At 41.5% G+C, this 20,587-nt stretch overlaps 1 protein-coding gene across 1 annotated transcript in view; it reads left to right on the forward strand.

The window, feature by feature from the left end:
- Positions 1–20,587, forward strand: part of APOB (apolipoprotein B) — a 42,149-nt gene that overhangs the window by 18,070 nt on the left and 3,492 nt on the right. Inside the window, exons 16-26 of the mRNA XM_005576465.5 lie at positions 768–959; positions 2,156–2,323; positions 2,802–3,013; positions 5,958–6,140; positions 6,734–6,855; positions 8,678–8,888; positions 9,802–9,977; positions 10,087–10,274; positions 10,755–10,900; positions 11,845–12,218; positions 12,731–20,302. Of these exons, the coding sequence (XP_005576522.3) occupies positions 768–959; positions 2,156–2,323; positions 2,802–3,013; positions 5,958–6,140; positions 6,734–6,855; positions 8,678–8,888; positions 9,802–9,977; positions 10,087–10,274; positions 10,755–10,900; positions 11,845–12,218; positions 12,731–20,302 (9,544 nt within the window). The remainder of the gene's footprint in view (positions 1–767; positions 960–2,155; positions 2,324–2,801; positions 3,014–5,957; positions 6,141–6,733; positions 6,856–8,677; positions 8,889–9,801; positions 9,978–10,086; positions 10,275–10,754; positions 10,901–11,844; positions 12,219–12,730; positions 20,303–20,587) is intronic.

Genomic DNA, 20,587 nt, shown 5'->3' on the forward strand with positions numbered 1-20,587 from the left:
TGATCTGGAGCTTATTCTTGAATTTTTTGCTACCCAATGTGTGGTCTGGTCAGAAATGTAGGTTCTCAGGCTTCACCCACAATCTACTGAATCAGAAGCTGTATTTTAGCAAGACCTCATGTGACTTGTATGCACATTCAAGTTTGCAGAGCAAGGCAGTAATTTACCCCTCCAAGCTCACTGTTGAGCACCAGTTCCATCTTCTGATTTCCTGACCCCCACTTGAGGCCAAGGGTCTTTGATCTGCTTTGAGTCTGTCAATTTCACATTTTTTTCCCCCCAATGCCTGGGCATCCATCTCTGAGATTCTTCTTCTCTCTAAGAAGAACTTGTCTAGGATCAAGTGTTTTTCAAACTTTTGGTAAATTTACATAGCAGCTACATTTTCTTAAGAAACACTTTGTAGTCTTCACTGGTCAAAGAAGAGAAGGCTAAGCAGGGAATGGGTGGGAGACAGAGGATCTTCTAATCTTGAGGATCCTGGCATACTGGAGAGCAGGGACCCCTCCCCTCAACCCACCACATCTTACTATGTCTACAGATTTTTAAATTAAGAATAGCTTTAAGAGTGCCACTATCCCTGACAAGACCTTAGTTCTTTCATCTCTGTTTAGAGAAATTAGCCTGGACTTCAGTGTCTCCCTGTTCCTCACCTGAAGCATTTTTTTAGGCCCATCCTGGCTGCAGCAGACAGGTCCCACATTGGGAACTAAAAGGTGTTTGACATTGCTGACATCTCACTGGCCATTTTATTACTAAACTCTCAGGACATGGTAAATGGAATGATGTTCACTGTTCAGAAGCTGATTGAAGATTTGAAATCCAAAGAAGTCCCGGAAGCCAGAGCCTACCTCCGCATCTTGGGAGAGGAGCTTGGCTTTGCCAGGCTCCATGACCTCCAGCTCCTTGGAAAACTGCTCCTGACGGGTGCCCGCACTCTGCAGGGGATCCCTCAGATGGTAAGTCAGCCATGAGACCAGACGTTGGTTTTTTTAGATCGCCCAGATGCCCTTATGATCACAACTGCACAAGACAGAAAAGATGCTTGTACTTTCTTCAAAGATGCAGGTTTGCCTTGAATTTCACTGAGATGACTCTTGGATCACAAGGAGCTGTTAACATTTAGAAATTAAGCTATTCATAATGTTAGCTATATTTTTAAGAGCATTAATTTATTCATCTGGAAAACAACGTTCGGTATACCTTCCTCTACCTTTGCTGAAGGTCCTTTTATTTTTATTTTTATTTTTTTAATTTTTTGAGATGGAGTCTTGCTCCCAGGCTGGAGTGCAGTGGTGCAGTCTCGGCTCACTGCAACTCTGCCTCCCGGGTTCAAGCAATTCTCCTGCCTCAGCCTCCCAAGTAGCTGGGACTACAGACACGCGCCAGCATGCCCGGCTAATCTGTGTACTTTTAGTAGAGACAAAGTTTCACCACGTAGGCCAGGCTGGTTTCGCACTCCTGACCTCAAGTGATCCGCCAGCCTGGGCCTCCCAAAGTGCTGGGCTAACAGGCATGAGCCACTGCACCCGGCCTGAAGGTCCTTTTAATATTGAAATGATATAATGATTATAAAAAAAAGTATTTGGCAAACTATAATTCACTATCTAAATATGCTATAATTTTTATTATTAATTTATTAATAAAAGGAAATATATAAATGTATTCCTATGGCTTGATAAAAAAAATGTTGACTTTAAGAAAACAGGTCTCAAGCTATTTTATGGAAATATTATTTAAAAAATAAAACCCAATGCAAACTGATATTTTTAAAAATGATTTTATCATAATATAATATATTTCAAGTACACCTTCACTTACAGTCAGACTCCAGAACACCAGAATGAAGCCATGGCATATATGATACTTAAAGTCCATAAAGCTCTGAGGCCCAGCAATATTTTTAAGAGCCTTCTGAATCCAGTTGAAAATGACATGATATCTATCTAGTGAATTTTCTTCTATCCTGATTCACTGAAAATGGTAAAAACATCAGTTTGATCTTTATTTATCAAACTATTCAGCTCATCAAAATATGCTAATCCTTCCTTTCTAGATAAAGAGGAATTACTCTCCAATGTATGGAAGGTTGCATTTAACAAAACTGACTTTAAAAAGACTTACTTTTATTTGCTCTCCCCTGTTGGGTCTATAGATTGGAGAGGTCATCAGGAAGGGCTCAAAGAACGACTTTTTTCTTCACTACATCTTCATAGAGAATGCCTTTGAACTCCCCACTGGAGCTGGATTACAGTTGCAAATATCTTCATCTGGAGTCACCGCTCCTGGAATCAAGGCTGGAGTGAAACTGGAAGTAGCCAATGTAAGATTCTGTTTGCCTTTTGATTTCTCAGGTTATTATTTTCTTCCAGGGTGGGTTTCTTGTTAAAACACATTTTAAAATGCGTTTTCAGTTCAAGACAAAATGCATCATCATTGTAATCATCTTATTATTTTTTATGAAAAACTTTAAGCTTCCACCAAAATGCACCACCTCACCAGCTCCAGTAGTGGTACAGCCACAAGACAAGAACTCAGTTCTCTCAATAAATGAGTATTCCTATCATCTTTTTAAACTGATTTTGCCTAATGTTAACTCAGGTACTTTCTAGTTCTGGGTAGTGTAGTCCAACTCTAGAGAAATGAGAACTTGCTTTCCTTCTTCCAAACAAATCCCAGTAATGTTTCCAAAGGTGTGTTATCCAGGAAGTGTTTGCCTGGAGGTGAGAAAGGTGGTTGATCTGACTGACAGGGGACTGAAGTATTTAATGAATCTGAATGGGTTGCTTTCTGACTTATAGATGCAGGCCGAACTGGTGGCAAAACCCTCCGTGTCTGTGGAGTTTGTGACAAATATGGGCATCATCATTCCAGACTTCGCTAGGAGCGGGGTCCAGATGAACACCAACTTCTTCCACGAGTCAGGCCTGGAGGCTCGTGTTGCCCTAAAAGCTGGGCAGTTGAAGTTTATCATTCCTTCCCCAAAGAAACCAGTCAAGCTGTTAAGTGGCAGGTAATTCTTTTAGCCAAGTCTGCCTAGCCAGTTTGAAAGAGAGAACAGAGAATGTATCTGCAGGATTTCGCCAGGCTAAACAGTTGATTGAGATTATTCAGGTCCTGAGGAAGTGGGAGAGAAATAGAGAGGAAAGATTCCGGGTTACCTATTTTAATTCTAGCCTAGACTTACTACATAACTACATAATTACTTTTCTTCTACTTTCCACATTTTACTAAATTGTCCTTTATCTTTCTGCTTTGAGACTTATTAAGACCTACTGCTTAATTAGTTATTATTAAGTTGTGATTTTTTGTTATCTATTTGTTTTGAGAATGAAGAAACAGTAGCTCTGGAGATCATCTTTGGGAAATGAATTGTTTTTCACCCCAAAAAATACCTAAGAACATATTGATTTGAGGTAGCTAGCTCAGTAGGTAAAGCATGAAACTCCTAACCTCGTGATAATGGGATACAGACTCTTATGGAGAGTTTCATTTTAAGTGGCACCCTCAACCATTGATTTACCTTAGTTTTCATATTTTAGACACATTCATATGTTCATTCAAAAATAATACTTAATTGGCCAGCCCGGTGGTTCATGTCTGTAATCCCAGCACTTTGGGAGCCCCAGGTGGATGGATCGCTTGAGCCCAGGTGTTCAGAGAGCAGCCTGGGTAACATGGCAAAACCTCATCTCTACAAAAAAAAAAAATAACAAAATTAGCTAGACATGGTGGCGCATGCCTGTAGTTCCAGCTACTCAGAAAACTGAGATGGGAGGATCGATTGAGCCCAGGAGTTCAAGCCTTCAGTGAACCATGCTTGCACCACTGCACTCCAGCTTGGGTGACAGAGCAAGACCCTGTCTCACAGAAGCCAAATATAGTATATTTAATTGCTTAATATGTGCCACATGTGTTGAGTGAGACATACAAGGTCCCTGACCTTTGAATGCTTACATTTTATGAGGGAGACACACAATAAAGCAAGCAGTAATCATAAAGTAAGGGCTAAGTTATAGAAAGTATTAGAATACCATGAAATTTTATATCATGTAGCCTGTGCTAGTCAAGGAATGCATTCTGAAGTAAGTGTACTTGACCTGATAACTGAGGACTGTGTCAGAGTCATTTAGGCAAAGGAGAAAGGAGTGAGTGTTCCAGGCAAAAGGAAAAGCAGGTAATGGCCTGAAGGTAAAGGCATATGGTTCAAGGAACTGGAAGAAGTGCAGAATGGTAAGGTGCTCAGGGAACGTAAGTGAGAGATGACGGGGAGAGGTAGGCAGGGGAGAGATCATTCCCAACCATGGAAGCCATCCTAAGGAGTTTGGACTCTTTTGAAGGCACAGGAGTTGAAGAGGGGAGCAGAAATAAGATAGGGGTGATGTTTTAGAAGAAATACTCTGACTCTAGTGTGGAAAATGGGTGGGAAGGAGGCACAGCTGGACACGAAGAGACCATTGGGCATCTCTTACGATCCTGTGTGGCTAAGAGCTGATAATGGCCTGCAATGGAGGAAAACCAGGTATAGAAAGGAGTAAGCAGATTCTAGAACTTTCTAAGAGGCAGAATCATAAGTACTGGGTGATTAATTGGGTATGGGACAGGGAAAAAGAAAGAAGAAAAGAGGGAGGAGGCACCCTTCACTTAAATAAGAACTACAGTGGGAGAGCTTCTTGTTTTAAGGAAGGTGACAAATTCAGTTTTGGATGTGCTGCATTTGATGTCCTATGAAACAACCAGTTTAGAAATCTAGTGGCAAATAGACCTGTGGATCTGAGCCCAGTAAAGTGGCTTGGGCTCCACATTTGGATTTGGGAATCATTAGTATACAGAGGTTGTTGTGGTTAAACAGCAACTGGTGTAGAGTGAGACATGAGAGATGAGGACAGAAATATGGAGAAGACGAAAACATGTAAAGGAAGAAGAGGAATAACCAGCAATGAGTTAGAAGAAGTGACCAGAGAAGAAGAAGGAGAACCAAAGCCACAAAAGGTCGCAGAAGCCATAGAGCAGCCATAGGGGAGATCACCCCATGGGTAGGCAAAAGCTGGCATTAGGACTCCAGCACATCAGCAAAGCTTGGTCTTATGGCACCCCCAACTTGGAGAAGCAATACTTGTAGGAAAATGTGCTGTTTCAAAGAAAGCATCCTTAGAAAAAACCAGGCCAAGGTTGAACTTTCTTACATGTACTAAGTTTTTAAGTACACACTTGGAAGGAAGGTGCCATCATCTCTTCAGATGTGAGAGGCTCCAGGGTCTTAGTCTGGTCATGAGTGTGCAACTCTACTGAAGGCTTCTGGGAGGTCAAGGAAGATAAAACCTAAATATGCCCATTGGATGTAGGAGCAAGGAGGGCATTAGAGACATTGATGAAAGCATTTTCAGAAGATGGAATGAGCAATCAGAGCACAGTTAGTGCAGCACGTTGGGAGGAAGTGGAGACTGCAAAGGCAGACAACTCTTGATGGTGAGGAAGCCAAGAGAAAGCAAGAAAAGAAAGAAAGGAGCATAGGCGAGGGGCACAGGGGAGGAGACTTGAGTGTGCTTAATGCAGGTGGAAGTAAGCAGGTAGAGAGTAGGGGATTTCATATGAAAGAGACAGTTTCTCTTGCCTTGCATCATAGGAAGGAAGGGGCACACTGAAATTCAGCCCCAGTGATCAGCTATTTAACATCTCTGAGCCTCTGCTTCTGTAAAATGAGAACCATAAGCCTACTGTTGTGGGGATTACAGGAAACATGGAAAGAACTCAGCTGGAAGCTCCACAGTCACTCTCATGGCTTGTCATGTTGATGTTCTTTCTAATATTATTTGTTTCTCAGTAAATCAAATAGTTAGAGATAGGTGTGGACTGAGGGAAGACAAGGATAAGGGGGTATTTACACCCTGAGAATTTGTGATATTCATTTTGATTCATGACTTAGCAATAACTCAGGTATTTTTGTTCTTCACCAGCAACACGTTACATTTGGTCTCTACCACCAAAACGGAGGTGATCCCACCTCTCATCGAGAACAGGCAGTCCTTGTCAGTTTGCAAGCAACTCTTTACTGGCCTGAATTACTGCACCTCAAGCGCTTACTCCAATGCCAGTTCCACAGACTCCGCCCCCTACTATCCGCTGACCGGGGACACCAGGTTAGAGATGCATTTTCTCACCTTTTACATCATGGTCACCTAGCATGGCATAGGAAAAAAATGCTCTGTGTTGTAAGCCCCTGTCACTAGCCTTCTGGGTTTGCACCATCTTTGGGTATTTAAAGCAGGGTCCTCTGGCCAACACGTTGGGTGTCCCATTTTGCTTTCTTATACACAGGACAGGATCACAGCACAGATCCCAATTTGCTCCTAATTCAGTGTCCATGTTTCTGAGCCTCCAGACCCATTGCTATGAACTTCCTGGAGCCCATCAATGTGCTTGAAGCCTTCACCATACTTAGGTGGCTCCCTGTCTTCAGCCCCCAAGTTCCAGTGCTTGTTCTCAGCTTTGCTGAAACAACCAGCCAACTCCTGCTCTGCTTGTCCAAAGTCTTGGGAATCCTGGTGTCTGCCCTTGCCTTGGGTTCTTGTAGGACTGAGGGATCAAAAAGATCATCTTAGTTAAGGGCAAGAGACAATGTTAAAATACGGACCATATTTTTGTTGCATTTGAGGCTGAATTGTTTTGGGGACATTATCTCCATCCTTGAAAGCTCTAACATTATGCACTGTCTTCATTGTAACATCTTCAGATTAGAGCTGGAACTGAGGCCTACAGGAGAAGTTGAGCAGTATTCTGTCAGTGCAACCTATGAGCTCCAGAGAGAGGACAGAGCCTTGGTGGACACCCTGAAGTTTGTAACTCAAGCAGAAGGTGAGTATTCAAAACACAGCTGCTTCATCTCTGCTCGCAGTCTCAGGTTCAGAATTCATGAGGAGAACACATGTAATTTAACCTATTTAACAAATATTAACTGAGTACCCAATAAGTGGCAGGCCTATTTTAAGACCTGGGGCTAGAACAGTGAACAATGGAGTCTCTGCCTTCGTGGAAGTTACAGTGAACAACCAAACAAGTTAATATTTGGAGTGTCAGATCAGTACTGGGGAGGAAAACAGAGCATAGACTGGTCTAGGGAAGGCTAGGAGTAAGAGGGAGGAAGAAGGGCAGGGAAAGCAGTGCATTTGGAATAATAAGGGAAAGTCTCCCTGGTAAAGTGAGTATAAGGAGACCTAACAGAGATAAGGGGAGAAGCAGTGTGGTAAGACTGTTACAGGCAGAGGGACCAGTAGGTGCAAAGGCCCTGAGGCTGACATATTGCTGCCATGTTTCAAAGAAAGGAAGGAAGCCAGTATGGCTTGAGCAGAAAGACCAGGGAGAAAAGAGGTAGAAGATGAGGACAGAGAGATATGGAGAGGTGAAGGAAGGATGATCTCATAGGCCATGGTAAGAACTTCGGCTTCTTCCTGTGAATTAAATGAAAGCCACTGGGGAGTCCTCATGATTTGATTTATGTTTATGTTGAGAAAAGACTATGGGGAGACAAGGGCAGAGAAACTACTATGTAGGTTATCACAATAATCCAGGCAGGAATCAGTGCTGTTTTGGATTAGGGCAATGGCAGAGGAGATATGAGAAGGGGTTGCATTCTGACCATATTTTGAAGATTAGGCTGACAAGATTTGCTGATACAGTAGATGTTGAGTGTAAGAGGAAAAGGGGAATGAGGACAAACCTAAGGTTTTTGGCCTGGGCAACTGGAAAACAGAGCTTCCATTTATGGAGATGGAAAGGGCAACTGGAGGAGCAGGTTTTAGGGAATGGGGCAAAATTAGGTGTTCACTTTGGAAAAAATTTTATATAGGGATAGCATATCACAAAATTAAACTAGGAAGAAAATCCCATGAGAGAAAGTACTGGGGGAGCAGGGCATGCTGGGGAAATAGTGTTTGGTAAACATTGTTTTACAAAGGATATAAAATGGACGAGCCTATGGATCGAAGGATGCCTGGGAATCTTGTTACAAAGAAAGGGGGAGTCGGGCAGATGGAGCCCAGGGCAAGGGCAGCAAGGAACCAGGAAAGGCATCTTGAATGGAAAGTAATATAGAGATGTCGTGTCTTCCTGGCCCAGAAGGACTGTGAGCCTTTGCTGTTCCACAAACAAGCTAAGTGCTCCCCATTTCAGGGCCTTTGTATTCCTGGCCCTCTGCCTGGAATGTGCTCCTCCCAGAACTCAGCATAGCTCCAACCTCTCTTCATTCTGATCTCTGCCCACATGTGCCCTTATCAGAGAGAACTTCTCTGACCACCAAGTATGAAATAACACTTCTTCTATCCCTTTCTTTTATCCTTGTATCCAGTTTTACTCTTCTTCATAACATTCATTACCATCTGACATGAGCAAGTTACTTGTTTATTGCCTGCACACCTCCCCCACTAGAAGGTAAGCCCCATGAAAGCAAGGACTCCCCAGTGCCAAGAGCAGTGTCCAGCACATAATAGGCTCATAATAGGCGATCCATAAAGACTTGTATACATGAATACCACTGAGTTTAAAATTTTCAGTAAAATCCTGAATTGTGTTTTTGTTTAAGTACATTAATTCCTTGGAGTTTCTCTGCTTTTTCCTCTCTTTCCTTCCAAAACATAGCTTCCTACCATACATCTCTTGATTCTCTTATACACTTGTCCAGGTGTAAAGCAGACTGAGGCTACCATGACATTCAAATATAATCGGCAGAGTATGACCTTGTCCAGTGAAGTCCAAATTCCGGATTTTGAGGTTGACCTTGGAACAATCCTCAGAGTTAATGATGAATCTACTGAGGGCAGAAAGTCTTACAGACTCACCCTGGACATTCAGAACAAGAAAATTACTGAGGTCACCCTCATGGGCCACCTAAGGTAAGGAAGGCTGAGGGTCATCTGACCTGCACTGCAGGCCTGGGTGGTTCTTTTCATTATTCCTCTTCTACTTTATACCTGACCAAGCCATGTTCATGTTCACCCCAGTGTACTCAGAGTGGCAGATAGAGCCCTTAACATTTTCCTTTTTTTTTTTTTTTTTTTTTTTTTTGAGACGGAGTCTCACTCTGTCACCAGGCTGGAGTGCAGTGGCACAATCTCGGCTCACTGCAAGCTCTGCCTCCTGAGTTCAAGTGATTCTCCTGCCTCAGCCTCCCAAGGAGCTGGAACTACAAGTGTGTGCCACCACACCCAGCTAATTTTTGTATTTTTAGTGTAGACTGGGTTTCACCATATTGGCCAGGATGGTATCCATCTCCTGACCTCGTGATCCACCCGCCTTGGCCTCCCAAAGTGCTGGGATTACAGGCGTGAGCCACTGCGCCCGGCCGAGCCCTCAACATTTTAAGCCTCTGCGCATGTCCAGTTGGATTTTCCTACCATTTATCAGGCACTTACTATTCAGGTATCAAGCACAGTGCTGGGTGCTTTAAAGAAAGTATCTCAGTCCTCACAATAAACTGCGAGGTCAGTGTGAGTTTACCTGTTTCATGGATAAGGAAATGGTAGCTCAGAGGGTTTAAATCATTTGACCAAAGTCATAGAGCTAGTAAATAGCAGAACAGGATTCAAACAGTTTTCAAAAAGCTTCTCTTTCTCCTAAACCTGCTTGCAAAGTCCTTAATTTGTGCTGAATGTTGGCTTCAGAAGTTAATGAATTTGATCTGTGACTGCTTCTCTGAACCATCCTTGTATCTGGTTTTGATCACCGCAAATGGAACTTCTGTTTAATCCTGCATATCTCCTTTGAAAGGACAAAATCACTGGTGCCAACTGATTTTCTTTACCATAGTTGTGACACAAAGGAAGAAGGAAAAATCAAAGGTGTTATTTCCGTACCCCGTTTGCAAGCAGAAGCCAGAAGTGAGATCATCGCCCACTGGTCACCTGCCAAACTGCTCCTCCAAATGGACTCATCTGCTACAGCTTATGGCTCCACAGTTTCCAAGAGGGTGGCGTGGCATTACGGTACGTGTCTCTTCCCCTGTGTGAGCACTTCCAAAGTAATGCAGCTGTTGAGACCTGTGGTTACAGGCTGACCTAGTACCACTCACAACTATTTCCTATGTATTTTCAGATGAAGAGAAGATTGAATTTGAATGGAACACAGGCACCAATGTAGATACCAAAAAAATGACTTCCAATTTCCCTGTGGATCTCTCTGAGTATCCTAGAAGCTTACATATGTATGCTGATAGACTCCTGGATCACAGAGTCCCTCAAACAGACATGACTTTCCGGCACGTGGGTTCCAAATTAATAGTTGTAAGTATGAGTCTGCCAGTCAATAAATACATGGGTATAAGTGCTGATTACATCCTCAACTCTGAGCTAGGTGCAGGAAGGTATCCAAAGATGTATAAGGCATGCTTCCTACCCCCCAGGGAATTCTTGGGGAAAAAAAAAAAACTTTCACACATGTGTAGTTATCCAGTTACACAAAGCTGAATATGATACATATCAAAGAGATGCTACTAAGCAGAACAGTTCTTTGCCTAGTGGTATCAAAGGAAGCTTCAGGACACTAGCTAGGAGGCTGACTATGTTAGACGTTCCTTTTATAAATATGGGCAGTGATCAGTGACTGTCAACGAAGATTCATAGTTTTCTGTTATTTATTTTTAACATTCAGTGCATTGTCCTGCTAAATAATTAACTTGTCAAATCTGGATTTGTGCCTAATGTTCATTGCTCTTTGAGGCTCATCCATGCCCATTACCTTAAAAATCTCCTGTCATTTTGTAGGCAATGAACTCATGGCTTCAAAAGGCGTCTGGGAGTCTTCCTTATACCCAGACTTTGCAAGACCACCTCAATAGCCTGAAGGAGTTGAACCTCCAGAACATGGGATTGCCAGACTTCCACATCCCAGAAAACCTCTTCTTAAAAAGGTAAAAGAAGAAACCGGCAAAGCTTCTTGAACCGTGCAAAGTAAATGAAAGATTTTACATAGCATGATTTGGATATTTTTTTAATTTAAATTTTTAAGGGAAATAATTTAAGCATTTTAAGGAGATTAATAACTAGTGCAAACACTGTGGCATTTTTGCATTAGTAAACATGAGAATGCCAACCCTGTCAGGAAGAATCTAAGAAAGTAATTGGGGGATTCTGGTACTTTCATCCTAAGATATTTTATCAGTACAACCTGAATTGGAAGGTCATTCAGCTTTCTTCTATTATAAGCAAATTCTCCCTCTGACTGTGAAGAATTCAGAATGGCTAGAGGCATTATTGACTACATGCTTACTGTTAAGTTACAGAGAGTCAGACCAACCATTGAGCACTAAATGGAGGCAGCATTCTGAGAAAATACTTTAACCCAGGCTTACTGACTTCCACACCTATGTTCTTTCCACAAATCAAGTTGCCTCAATTCAGTTTAGCAAGTTTGTATCAAGTATCCCCTATGGGCAAAATGCTAGACTAGGTACAGTGAGAAGATAGAAATTGGATAAGATACAGTCCTTTCTCTCAGAAAGATACCATGTAGACACCAACAAATGACAAATAATTAATTATATAAGCAAAATTATGACATGCTCTTTGAGAAAGGTGCAAGGAACTATGTAACTGTAAGAATGAGGCAAATTGGCTATGACTTAGGTGGGATGGTAATGATAATGAGTGGCTCTTAGAAGAGCTTTGTAAGGATTTGAGTGTTTGATAGGTGGAGATAAAAGCAAAGGGGTCCAGGCATAGGAGTAGCACAAGGAAAAGCGCAGAGTGGCTTCGGGAATGAGGCAGGTACAATATTGCTGGGAAGGTCAGAGGCAGAGAACTTTGAATGACTGATGTCTGACTGGGGGGATGTTGTCTTTGTTGTTCATTTCAGCGATGGCCGGGTCAAATATACCTTGAACAAGAACAGTCTGAAAGTTGAGATTCCTTTGCCTTTTGGTGGCAAATCCTCCAGAGATCTAAAGATGTTAGAGACTGTTAGGACACCAGCCCTCCACTTCACGTCTGTGGATTTCCATCTGCCATCTCGAGAGTTCCAAGTCCCTACTTTTACCATTCCCAAGTTGTATCAACTGCAGGTGCCTCTCCTGGGTGTTCTAGACCTATCCGCAAATGTCTACAGCAACTTGTACAACTGGTCCGCCTCCTACACTGGTGGCAACACCAGCACAGACCATTTCAGCCTTCAGGCTCGTTACCACATGAAGGCTGACTCTGTGGTTGACCTGCTTTCCTACAATGTGCAAGGTGAGCTATGCTCAGGTAAAGGATGCACAGGGCTAGTTCATGGCAGGCTCTAAGAGGAGAGCCTCCTCCAGGGAGGAAAGGACTTTGGCTTTCTAGCAGATAATCATCCTTGCTACTTGGAAGTCTTTTAAATCTTTTATTTTATTCAACAAATAGAAATATTTATTAAACATATCACATGTATTAAATATTCTAGTAGGCAGTAACAGAAAGTAGATAAGCCAGCAATTACAATTCAGTGTGAGAGGTGCTATGATAGAGTGTAGCATATAAGTATAAGGTAGAGTAGAAGCACTCAGCAAGGGAACCTAAACAAAGCCTGTGGTGGTCAGGCAAGGCTTCCTGGAGGAATGCCTTTTGCTATCAGATTTTATGTTTGCATTACAGGTGGAGGAGTCTATTGCACAACTGGCCCAGAAAAATGGGACTTTATTATTGAAAGACTTTCACACAGAGATTGCTCTGGAAATGTATTGCTTAATTTAACTAATGTCTTTTCATTTTTATGTTAGGATCTGGAGAAGCAACATATGACCACAAGAATACGCTCACACTATCATGTGGTGGATCTCTACGCCACAAATTTCTAGATTCGAATATCAAATTCAGTCATGTAGAAAAACTTGGAAACAACCCAGTCTCAAAAGGTTTACTAATATTCGATGCATCTAGTTCCTGGGGACCACAGATGTCTGCTTCAGTTCATTTGGACTCAAAAAAGGAACAGCATTTGTTTGTCAAAGAAGTCAAGATTGATGGGCAGTTCAGAGTCTCTTCATTCTATGCTAAAGGCACATATGGCCTGTCTTGTCAGAGGGATCCTAATACTGGCCGGCTCAACGGAGAGTCCAACCTGAGATTTAACTCCTCCTACCTCCAAGGCACCAACCAGATAACAGGAAGATATGAAGATGGAACCCTCTCCCTGATCTCCACCTCTGATCTGCAAAGTGGCATCATTAAAAATACTGCTTCCCTGAAGTACGAGAACTACGAGCTGACTTTAAAATCTGACACCAATGGGAAGTATGAGAACTTTGCCACTTCTAACAAGATGGATATGACCTTCTCTAAGCAAAATGCACTGCTGCGTTCTGAATATCAGGCCGATTACGAGTCATTGAGGTTCTTCAGCCTGCTTTCTGGATCACTAAATTCCCATGGTCTTGAGTTAAATGCTGACATCTTGGGCACTGACAAAATTAACAGTGGCGCTCACAAGGCAACACTAAGGATTGGCCAAGATGGAGTATCTACCAGTGCAACGACCAACTTGAAGTATAGTCCCCTGGTGCTGGAGAATGAGCTGAATGCAGAGATTGGCCTCTCTGGGGCGTCTATGAAATTAACAACAAATGGCCGCTTCAGGGAACACAATGCAAAATTCAGTCTAGATGGGAAAGCCGCCCTCACAGAGCTATCACTGGGAAGTGCTTATCAGGCCATGATTCTGGGTGTTGACAGCAAAAACATTTTCAACTTCAAGATCAGTCAAGAAGGACTTAAGCTCTCAAATGACATGATGGGCTCATATGCCGAAATGAAATTTGACCACACAAACAGTCTGAACATTGCAGGCTTATCACTGGACTTCTCTTCAAAACTTGACAACATTTACAGCTCTGACAAGTTTTATAAGCAAACTTTTAATTTACAGCTACAGCCCTATTCTCTGGTAACGACTTTAAACAATGACCTGAAATACAATGCTCTGGATCTGACCAACAATGGGAAACTACGGCTAGAACCCCTGAAGCTGCATATGGCTGGTAATCTAAAAGGAGCCTACCAAAATAATGAAATAAAACACATCTATACCATCTCTTCTGCTGCCTTATCAGCAAGCTACAAAGCAGACACTGTTGCTAAGGTTCAGGGTGTGGAGTTTAGCCATCGGCTCAACACAGACATCGCTGGGCTGGCTTCAGCCATTGACATTAGCACAAACTATAATTCAGACTCATTGCATTTCAGCAATGTCTTCCATTCTGTAATGGCTCCATTTACCATGACCATTGATACACATACAAATGGCAACGGGAAACTTGTTCTCTGGGGAGAACATACTGGGCAGCTGTATAGCAAATTCCTGTTGAAAGCAGAACCTCTGGCATTCACTTTCTCTCATGATTACAAAGGCTCCACGAGTCATCATCTCATGTCTAGGAAAAGCATCAGTACATCTCTTGAACACAAAGTCAGTGCCCTACTTACTCTAGCTGAGCAGACAGGCACCTGGAAACTCAAGACCCAATTTAACAACAATGAATACAGCCAGGACTTGGATGCTTACAACACTAAAGACAAAATTGGTGTGGAGCTTAGTGGACGAGCTCTGGCTGACCTCACTCTACTAGACTACCCAATTGAAGTGCCACTTTTACTCAGTGAGCCCGTCAATGTCATTGATGCTTTAGAGATGAGAGATGCTGTTGAAAAGCCCCAAGAATTTACAATTGTTGCTTTTGTAAAGTATGATAAAAACCAAGATGTTCACACCATTAACCTCCCATTTTTTGAGACCTTGCAAGAATATTTTGAGAGGAATCAACGAACTATTATAGTTGTACTGGAAAACATGCAGAGACACCTGAAGCGCATCAATATTGATCAATTTGTAAGAAAATACAGAGCAGCCCTGGGAAAACTCCCACAGCAAGCTAATGATTATCTGAATTCATTCAATTGGGAGAGACAAGTTTCACGTGCCAAGGAGAAACTGACTGCTCTTACAAAAAAGTATAGAATTACAGAAAATGATATACAAATTGCATTAGATGACGCCAAAATCAACTTTAATGAAAAACTATCTCAACTTCAGACATATATGATACAATTTGATCAGTATATTAAAGATAATTATGATTTACATGATTTGAAAATAGCTATTGCTAATATTATTGATCAAATCATTGAAAAATTAAAAAGTCTTGATGAGCACTATCATATCCGTGTAAATTTAGTAAAAACAATCCATGATCTACATTTGTTTATTGAAAATATAGATTTTAACAAAATTGAAAGTAGTACTGCATCCTGGATTCAAAATGTGGATACTAAGTACCAAATCAGAATCCGGATACAAGAAAAACTGCAGCAGCTTAAGAGACACATACAGAATATAGACATCCAGCACCTAGCTGGAAAGTTAAAACAACACATTGAGGCTATTGATGTTAGAGTGCTTTTAGATCAACTGGGAACTACAATTTCATTTGAAAGAATAAATGATGTTCTTGAGTATGTCAAACACTTCGTTATAAATCTTATTGGGGATTTTGAAGTAGCTGAGAAAATCAATGCCTTCAGAGCCAAAGTCCATGAGTTAATTGAGAGGTATGAAGTAGACCAACAAATCCAGGTTTTAATGGATAAATTAGTAGAGCTGGCCCACCAGTATAAGTTGAAGGAGACTATTCAGAAGCTAAGCAATGTCCTACAACAAGTTAAGATAAAAGATTACTTTGAGAAATTGGTTGGATTTATTGATGATGCTGTCAAGCAACTTGATGAACTATCTTTTAAAACATTCATTGAAGATGTAAACAAATTCCTTGACATGTTGATAAAGAAATTAAAGTCATTTGATTACCACCAGTTTGTAGATGAAACCAATAACAAAATCCGTGAGCTGACTCAGAGACTCAATGGTGAAATTCAGGCTCTGGAACTACCACAAAAAGCTGAAGCATTAAAACTGTTTTTACAGGAAACCAAGGCCACAGTCGCAATGTATCTGGAAAGCCTACAGGACACCAAAATAACCTTAATCATCGATTGGTTACAGGATGCTTTAAGTTCAGCATCTTTGGCTCACATGAAGGCCAAATTCCGAGAGACCCTAGAAGATACACGAGACCGAATATATCAAATGGACATTGAGCAGGAACTTCAACGATACCTGTCTCTGGTAGGCCAGGTTTATAGCACACTTGTCACTTACATTTCTGATTGGTGGACTCTTGCTGCTAAGAACCTTACTGACTTTGCAGAGCAGTATTCTATCCAAGATTGGGCTAAACATGTGAAAGCATTGGTAGAGCAAGGGTTCACTGTTCCTGAAATCAAGACCATCCTTGGGACCATGCCTGCCTTCGAAGTCAGTCTTCAGGCTCTTCAGAAAGCTACCTTCCAGACACCTGATTTCATAGTCCCCCTAACAGATTTGAGGATTCCATCAGTTCAGATAAACTTCAAAGAGTTAAAAGATATAAAAATCCCATCCAGGTTTTCCACACCAGAATTTACCATCCTTAACACCTTCCACATTCCTTCCTTTACAATTGACTTTGTAGAAATAAAAGTAAAGATCATCAGAACCATTGACCAGATGCTGAACAGTGAGCTGCAGTGGCCTGTTCCAGAAGTATATCTCAGGGATCTGAAGGTGGAGGACATTCCTCTAGCGAGAATCACCCTGCCAGACTTCCATTTACCAGAAATCGCAATTCCAGAATTTGTAATCCCAAATCTCAACCTTAATGATTTTCAAGTTCCTGACCTTCACATACCAGAATTCCAGCTTCCCCACATCTCACACACAATTGAAGTACCTACTTTTGGCAAGCTGTATAGTATTTTGAAAATCCAATCACCTCTTTTCACATTAGATGCAAATGCTGACATAGGGAATGGAACCACTTCAGCAAATGAAGCAGGTATTGCAGCTTCCATCACTGCCAAAGGAGAGTCCAAATTAGAAGTTCTCAATTTTGATTTTCAAGCAAATGCACAACTCTCAAACCCTAAGATTAATCCGCTGGCTCTGAAGGAGTTCGTAAAGTTCTCCAGCAAGTACCTGAGAACAGAGCATGGGAGTGAAATGCTGTTTTTTGGAAATGCTATTGAGGGAAAATCAAACACAGTGGCAAGTTTACACACGGAAAAAAATACACTGGAGCTTAGTAATGAAGTGATTGTCAAGATAAACAATCAGCTTACCCTGGATAGCAACACTAAGTACTTCCACAAATTGAACATCCCCAAACTGGACTTCTCTAGTCAGGCTGACCTGCGCAATGAGATCAAGACACTGTTGGAAGCTGGCCACATAGCATGGACTTCTTCTGGAAAAGGGTCATGGAAATGGGCCTGCCCCAGATTCTCAGATGAGGGAACACATGAATCACAAATTAGTTTCACCATAGAAGGACCCCTCACTTCCTTCGGACTGTCCAATAAGATCAATAGCAAGCACCTAAGAGTAAACCAAAACTTGGTTTATGAATCTGGCTCCCTCAACTTTTCTAAACTTGAAATTCAATCACAAGTTGATTCCCAGCATGTGGGCCACAGTGTTCTAACTGCTAAAGGCACGGCACTTTTTGGAGAAGGGAAGGCAGAGTTTACTGGGAGGCATGATGCTCATTTAAATGGAAAGGTTATTGGAACTTTGAAAAATTCTCTTTTCTTTTCAGCCCAGCCATTTGAGATCACGACATCCACAAACAATGAAGGGAATTTGAAAGTTAGTTTTCCATTAAGGTTAACAGGGAAGATAGACTTCCTGAATAACTATGCACTGTTTCTGAGTCCCAGTGCCCAGCAAGCAAGTTGGCAAGTAAGTACTAGGTTCAATCAGTATAAGTACAACCAAAATTTCTCTGCTGGAAACAACAAGAACATTATGGAGGCCCACATAGGAATAAATGGAGAAGCAAATCTGGATTTCTTAAACATTCCTTTAACAATTCCTGAAATGCCTCTGCCTTACACAACAATCACAACTCCTCCACTGAAAGATTTCTCTCTATGGGAAAAAACAGGCTTGAAGGAATTCTTGAAAACAACAAAGCAATCATTTGATTTAAGTGTAAAAGCTCAGTATAAGAAAAACACACACAGGCATTCCATCACAAATCCTTTGGCTGTGCTTTATGAGTTTACCAGTCAGAACATCAAATCCTTTGACAAGCATTTTGAAAAAGCCAGAAACAATGCATTAGGTTTTGTCACCAAATCCTATAATGATGCAAAAATTAAGTTTGATAAGTACAAAGCTGAAAAATCTCATGACGAGCTCCCCAGGACCTTTCAAATTCCTGGATACACTGTTCCAGTTGTCAATGTTGAAGTGTCTCCATTCACTGTAGAGATGTCGGCATTTGGCTATGGGATTCCAAAAGCAGTCAGCATGCCTAGTTTCACCATCCTAGGTTCTAACATCCGTGTGCCTTCATACACATTAATCCTGCCATCCTTAGAACTGCCAGTCCTTCAAGTCCCTAGAAATCTCAAGCTTTCTCTTCCAGATTTCAAGGAATTGTGTACCATAAGCCATATTTTTATTCCTGCCATGGGCAATATTACCTTTGATTTCTCCTTTAAATCAAGTGTCATCTCACTGAATACCAATGCTGAAGTTTTTAACCAATCAGATATTGTTGCTCATCTCCTTTCTTCATCTTCATCTGTCATTGATGTACTGCAGTACAAATTAGAGGGCACCACAAGATTGACAAGAAAAAGGGGATTGAAGTTAGCCACAGCTCTGTCTCTGAGCAACAAATTTGTGGAGGGTAGTCATAACAGTACTGTGAGCTTAACCAAGAAAAATATGGAAGCGTCAGTGGCAACAACCGCAAAAGTCCAAATTCCAATTTTGAGAATTAATTTCAAGCAAGAACTTAATGGAAATACCAAGTCAAAACCTACTGTCTCTTCCTCCATGGAATTTAAGTATGATTTCAATTCTTCAATGCTGTACTCTACTGCTAAAGGGGCAGTTGACCATAAGCTGATCTTGGAAAGCCTCACCTCTTACTTTTCCATTGAGTCATCTACCAAAGGGGATGTCAAGGGTTCGGTTCTTTCATGGGATTACTCAGGAACTATTGCCAGTGAGGCCAACACTTACTTGAATTCCAAAAGCACACGGTCTTCAGTGAAGCTGCAAGGCACTTCCAAAATTGATGATATCTGGAACCTTGACGTAAAAGAAAATTTTGCTGGAGAAGCCACTCTCCAACGCATATATTCCCTCTGGGAGCACAGTATGAAAAATCACTTAAAGCTAGAGGGCCTCTTTTTCACAAATGGAGAACATACAAGCAAAGCCACCCTGGAACTCTCTCCATGGGAAATGTCAGCTTTTGTTCAGGTCCATGCAAGTCAGCCCAATTCCTTCCTTGATATCCCCCACCTTGGCCAGGAAGTGGCCCTGAATGCTAACACTAAGAACCAGAAGATCAGATGGAAAAATGAAGTCCGGGTTCATTCTGGGTCTTTCCAGAACCATGTTGAGCTTTCCAATGACCAAGAAAAGGCACACCTTGACATTGCAGGATCCTTAGAAGGACACCTAAGGTTCCTCAAAAATATCATCCTACCAGTCTATGGCAAGAGCTTATGGGACTTCCTAAAGCTGGATGTAACCACCAGCATTGGTAGGAGGCAGCATCTTCGTGTTTCAACTGCCTTTGTGTACACCAAAAACCCCAATGGCTATTCATTCTCCATCCCTGTAAAAGTTTTGGCTGATGAATTCATTATTCCTGGACTGAAACTAAATGATCTAAATTCAGTTCTTGTCATGCCTACATTCCATGTCCCATTTACAGATCTTCAGGTTCCATCCTACAAACTTGACTTCAGAGAAATAAAAATCTATAAGAAGCTGAGAACTTCATCATTTGCCCTCAACCTACCAGCACTCCCTGAGGTAAAATTCCCTGAAGTTGATGTGTTAACAAAATATTCTCAACCAGAAGACTCCTTGATTCCCTTTTTTGAGATAACCGTGCCTGAATCTCAGTTAAATGTGTCCCAGTTCACGCTTCCAAAAAGTGTTTCAGTTGGCAGTGCTGTTTTGGATCTAAATGTGGTAGCCAACAAGATCGCAGACTTTGAGTTGCCCACCATCATCATGCCTGAGCAGACTATTGAGATTCCCTCCATTAAGTTCTCTGTACCTGCTGGAATTTTCATTCCTTCCTTTCAAGCACTGACTGCACGCTTTGAGGTAGACTCTCCCCTGTATAATGCCACTTGGCGTGCCAGTTTGAAAAACAAAGCAGATCATGTCGAAACAGTCCTGGATTCCACGTGCAGCTCAACCATGCAGTTCCTGGAATATAAACTAAATGGTAAGAAATATCCTGCCTCCTCTCCTAGATACTGCATATTTTCAATGAGAGTTATGAGTAAATAATTACGTATTTAGTTGTGAGTAGATGTACAATTACTCAATATCACAAAATTTTAAGAAAGGAGATACATGTGTACCCTACATGTAAAAACCAAACTGTAGAAAATCTAGTGCCATTCAAGACAAACAGCTTTAAAGAAAATTAATTTTTATGTAATTATTTTAGGACTAACAATGTCTTTTAGCAATTTATTTTGAAACAACTATGAGCTGTACATTGCAT

This window comes from Macaca fascicularis, chromosome 13 (assembly GCF_037993035.2).
Source record: "Macaca fascicularis isolate 582-1 chromosome 13, T2T-MFA8v1.1".
NCBI lineage: Eukaryota > Metazoa > Chordata > Mammalia > Primates > Cercopithecidae > Macaca > Macaca fascicularis.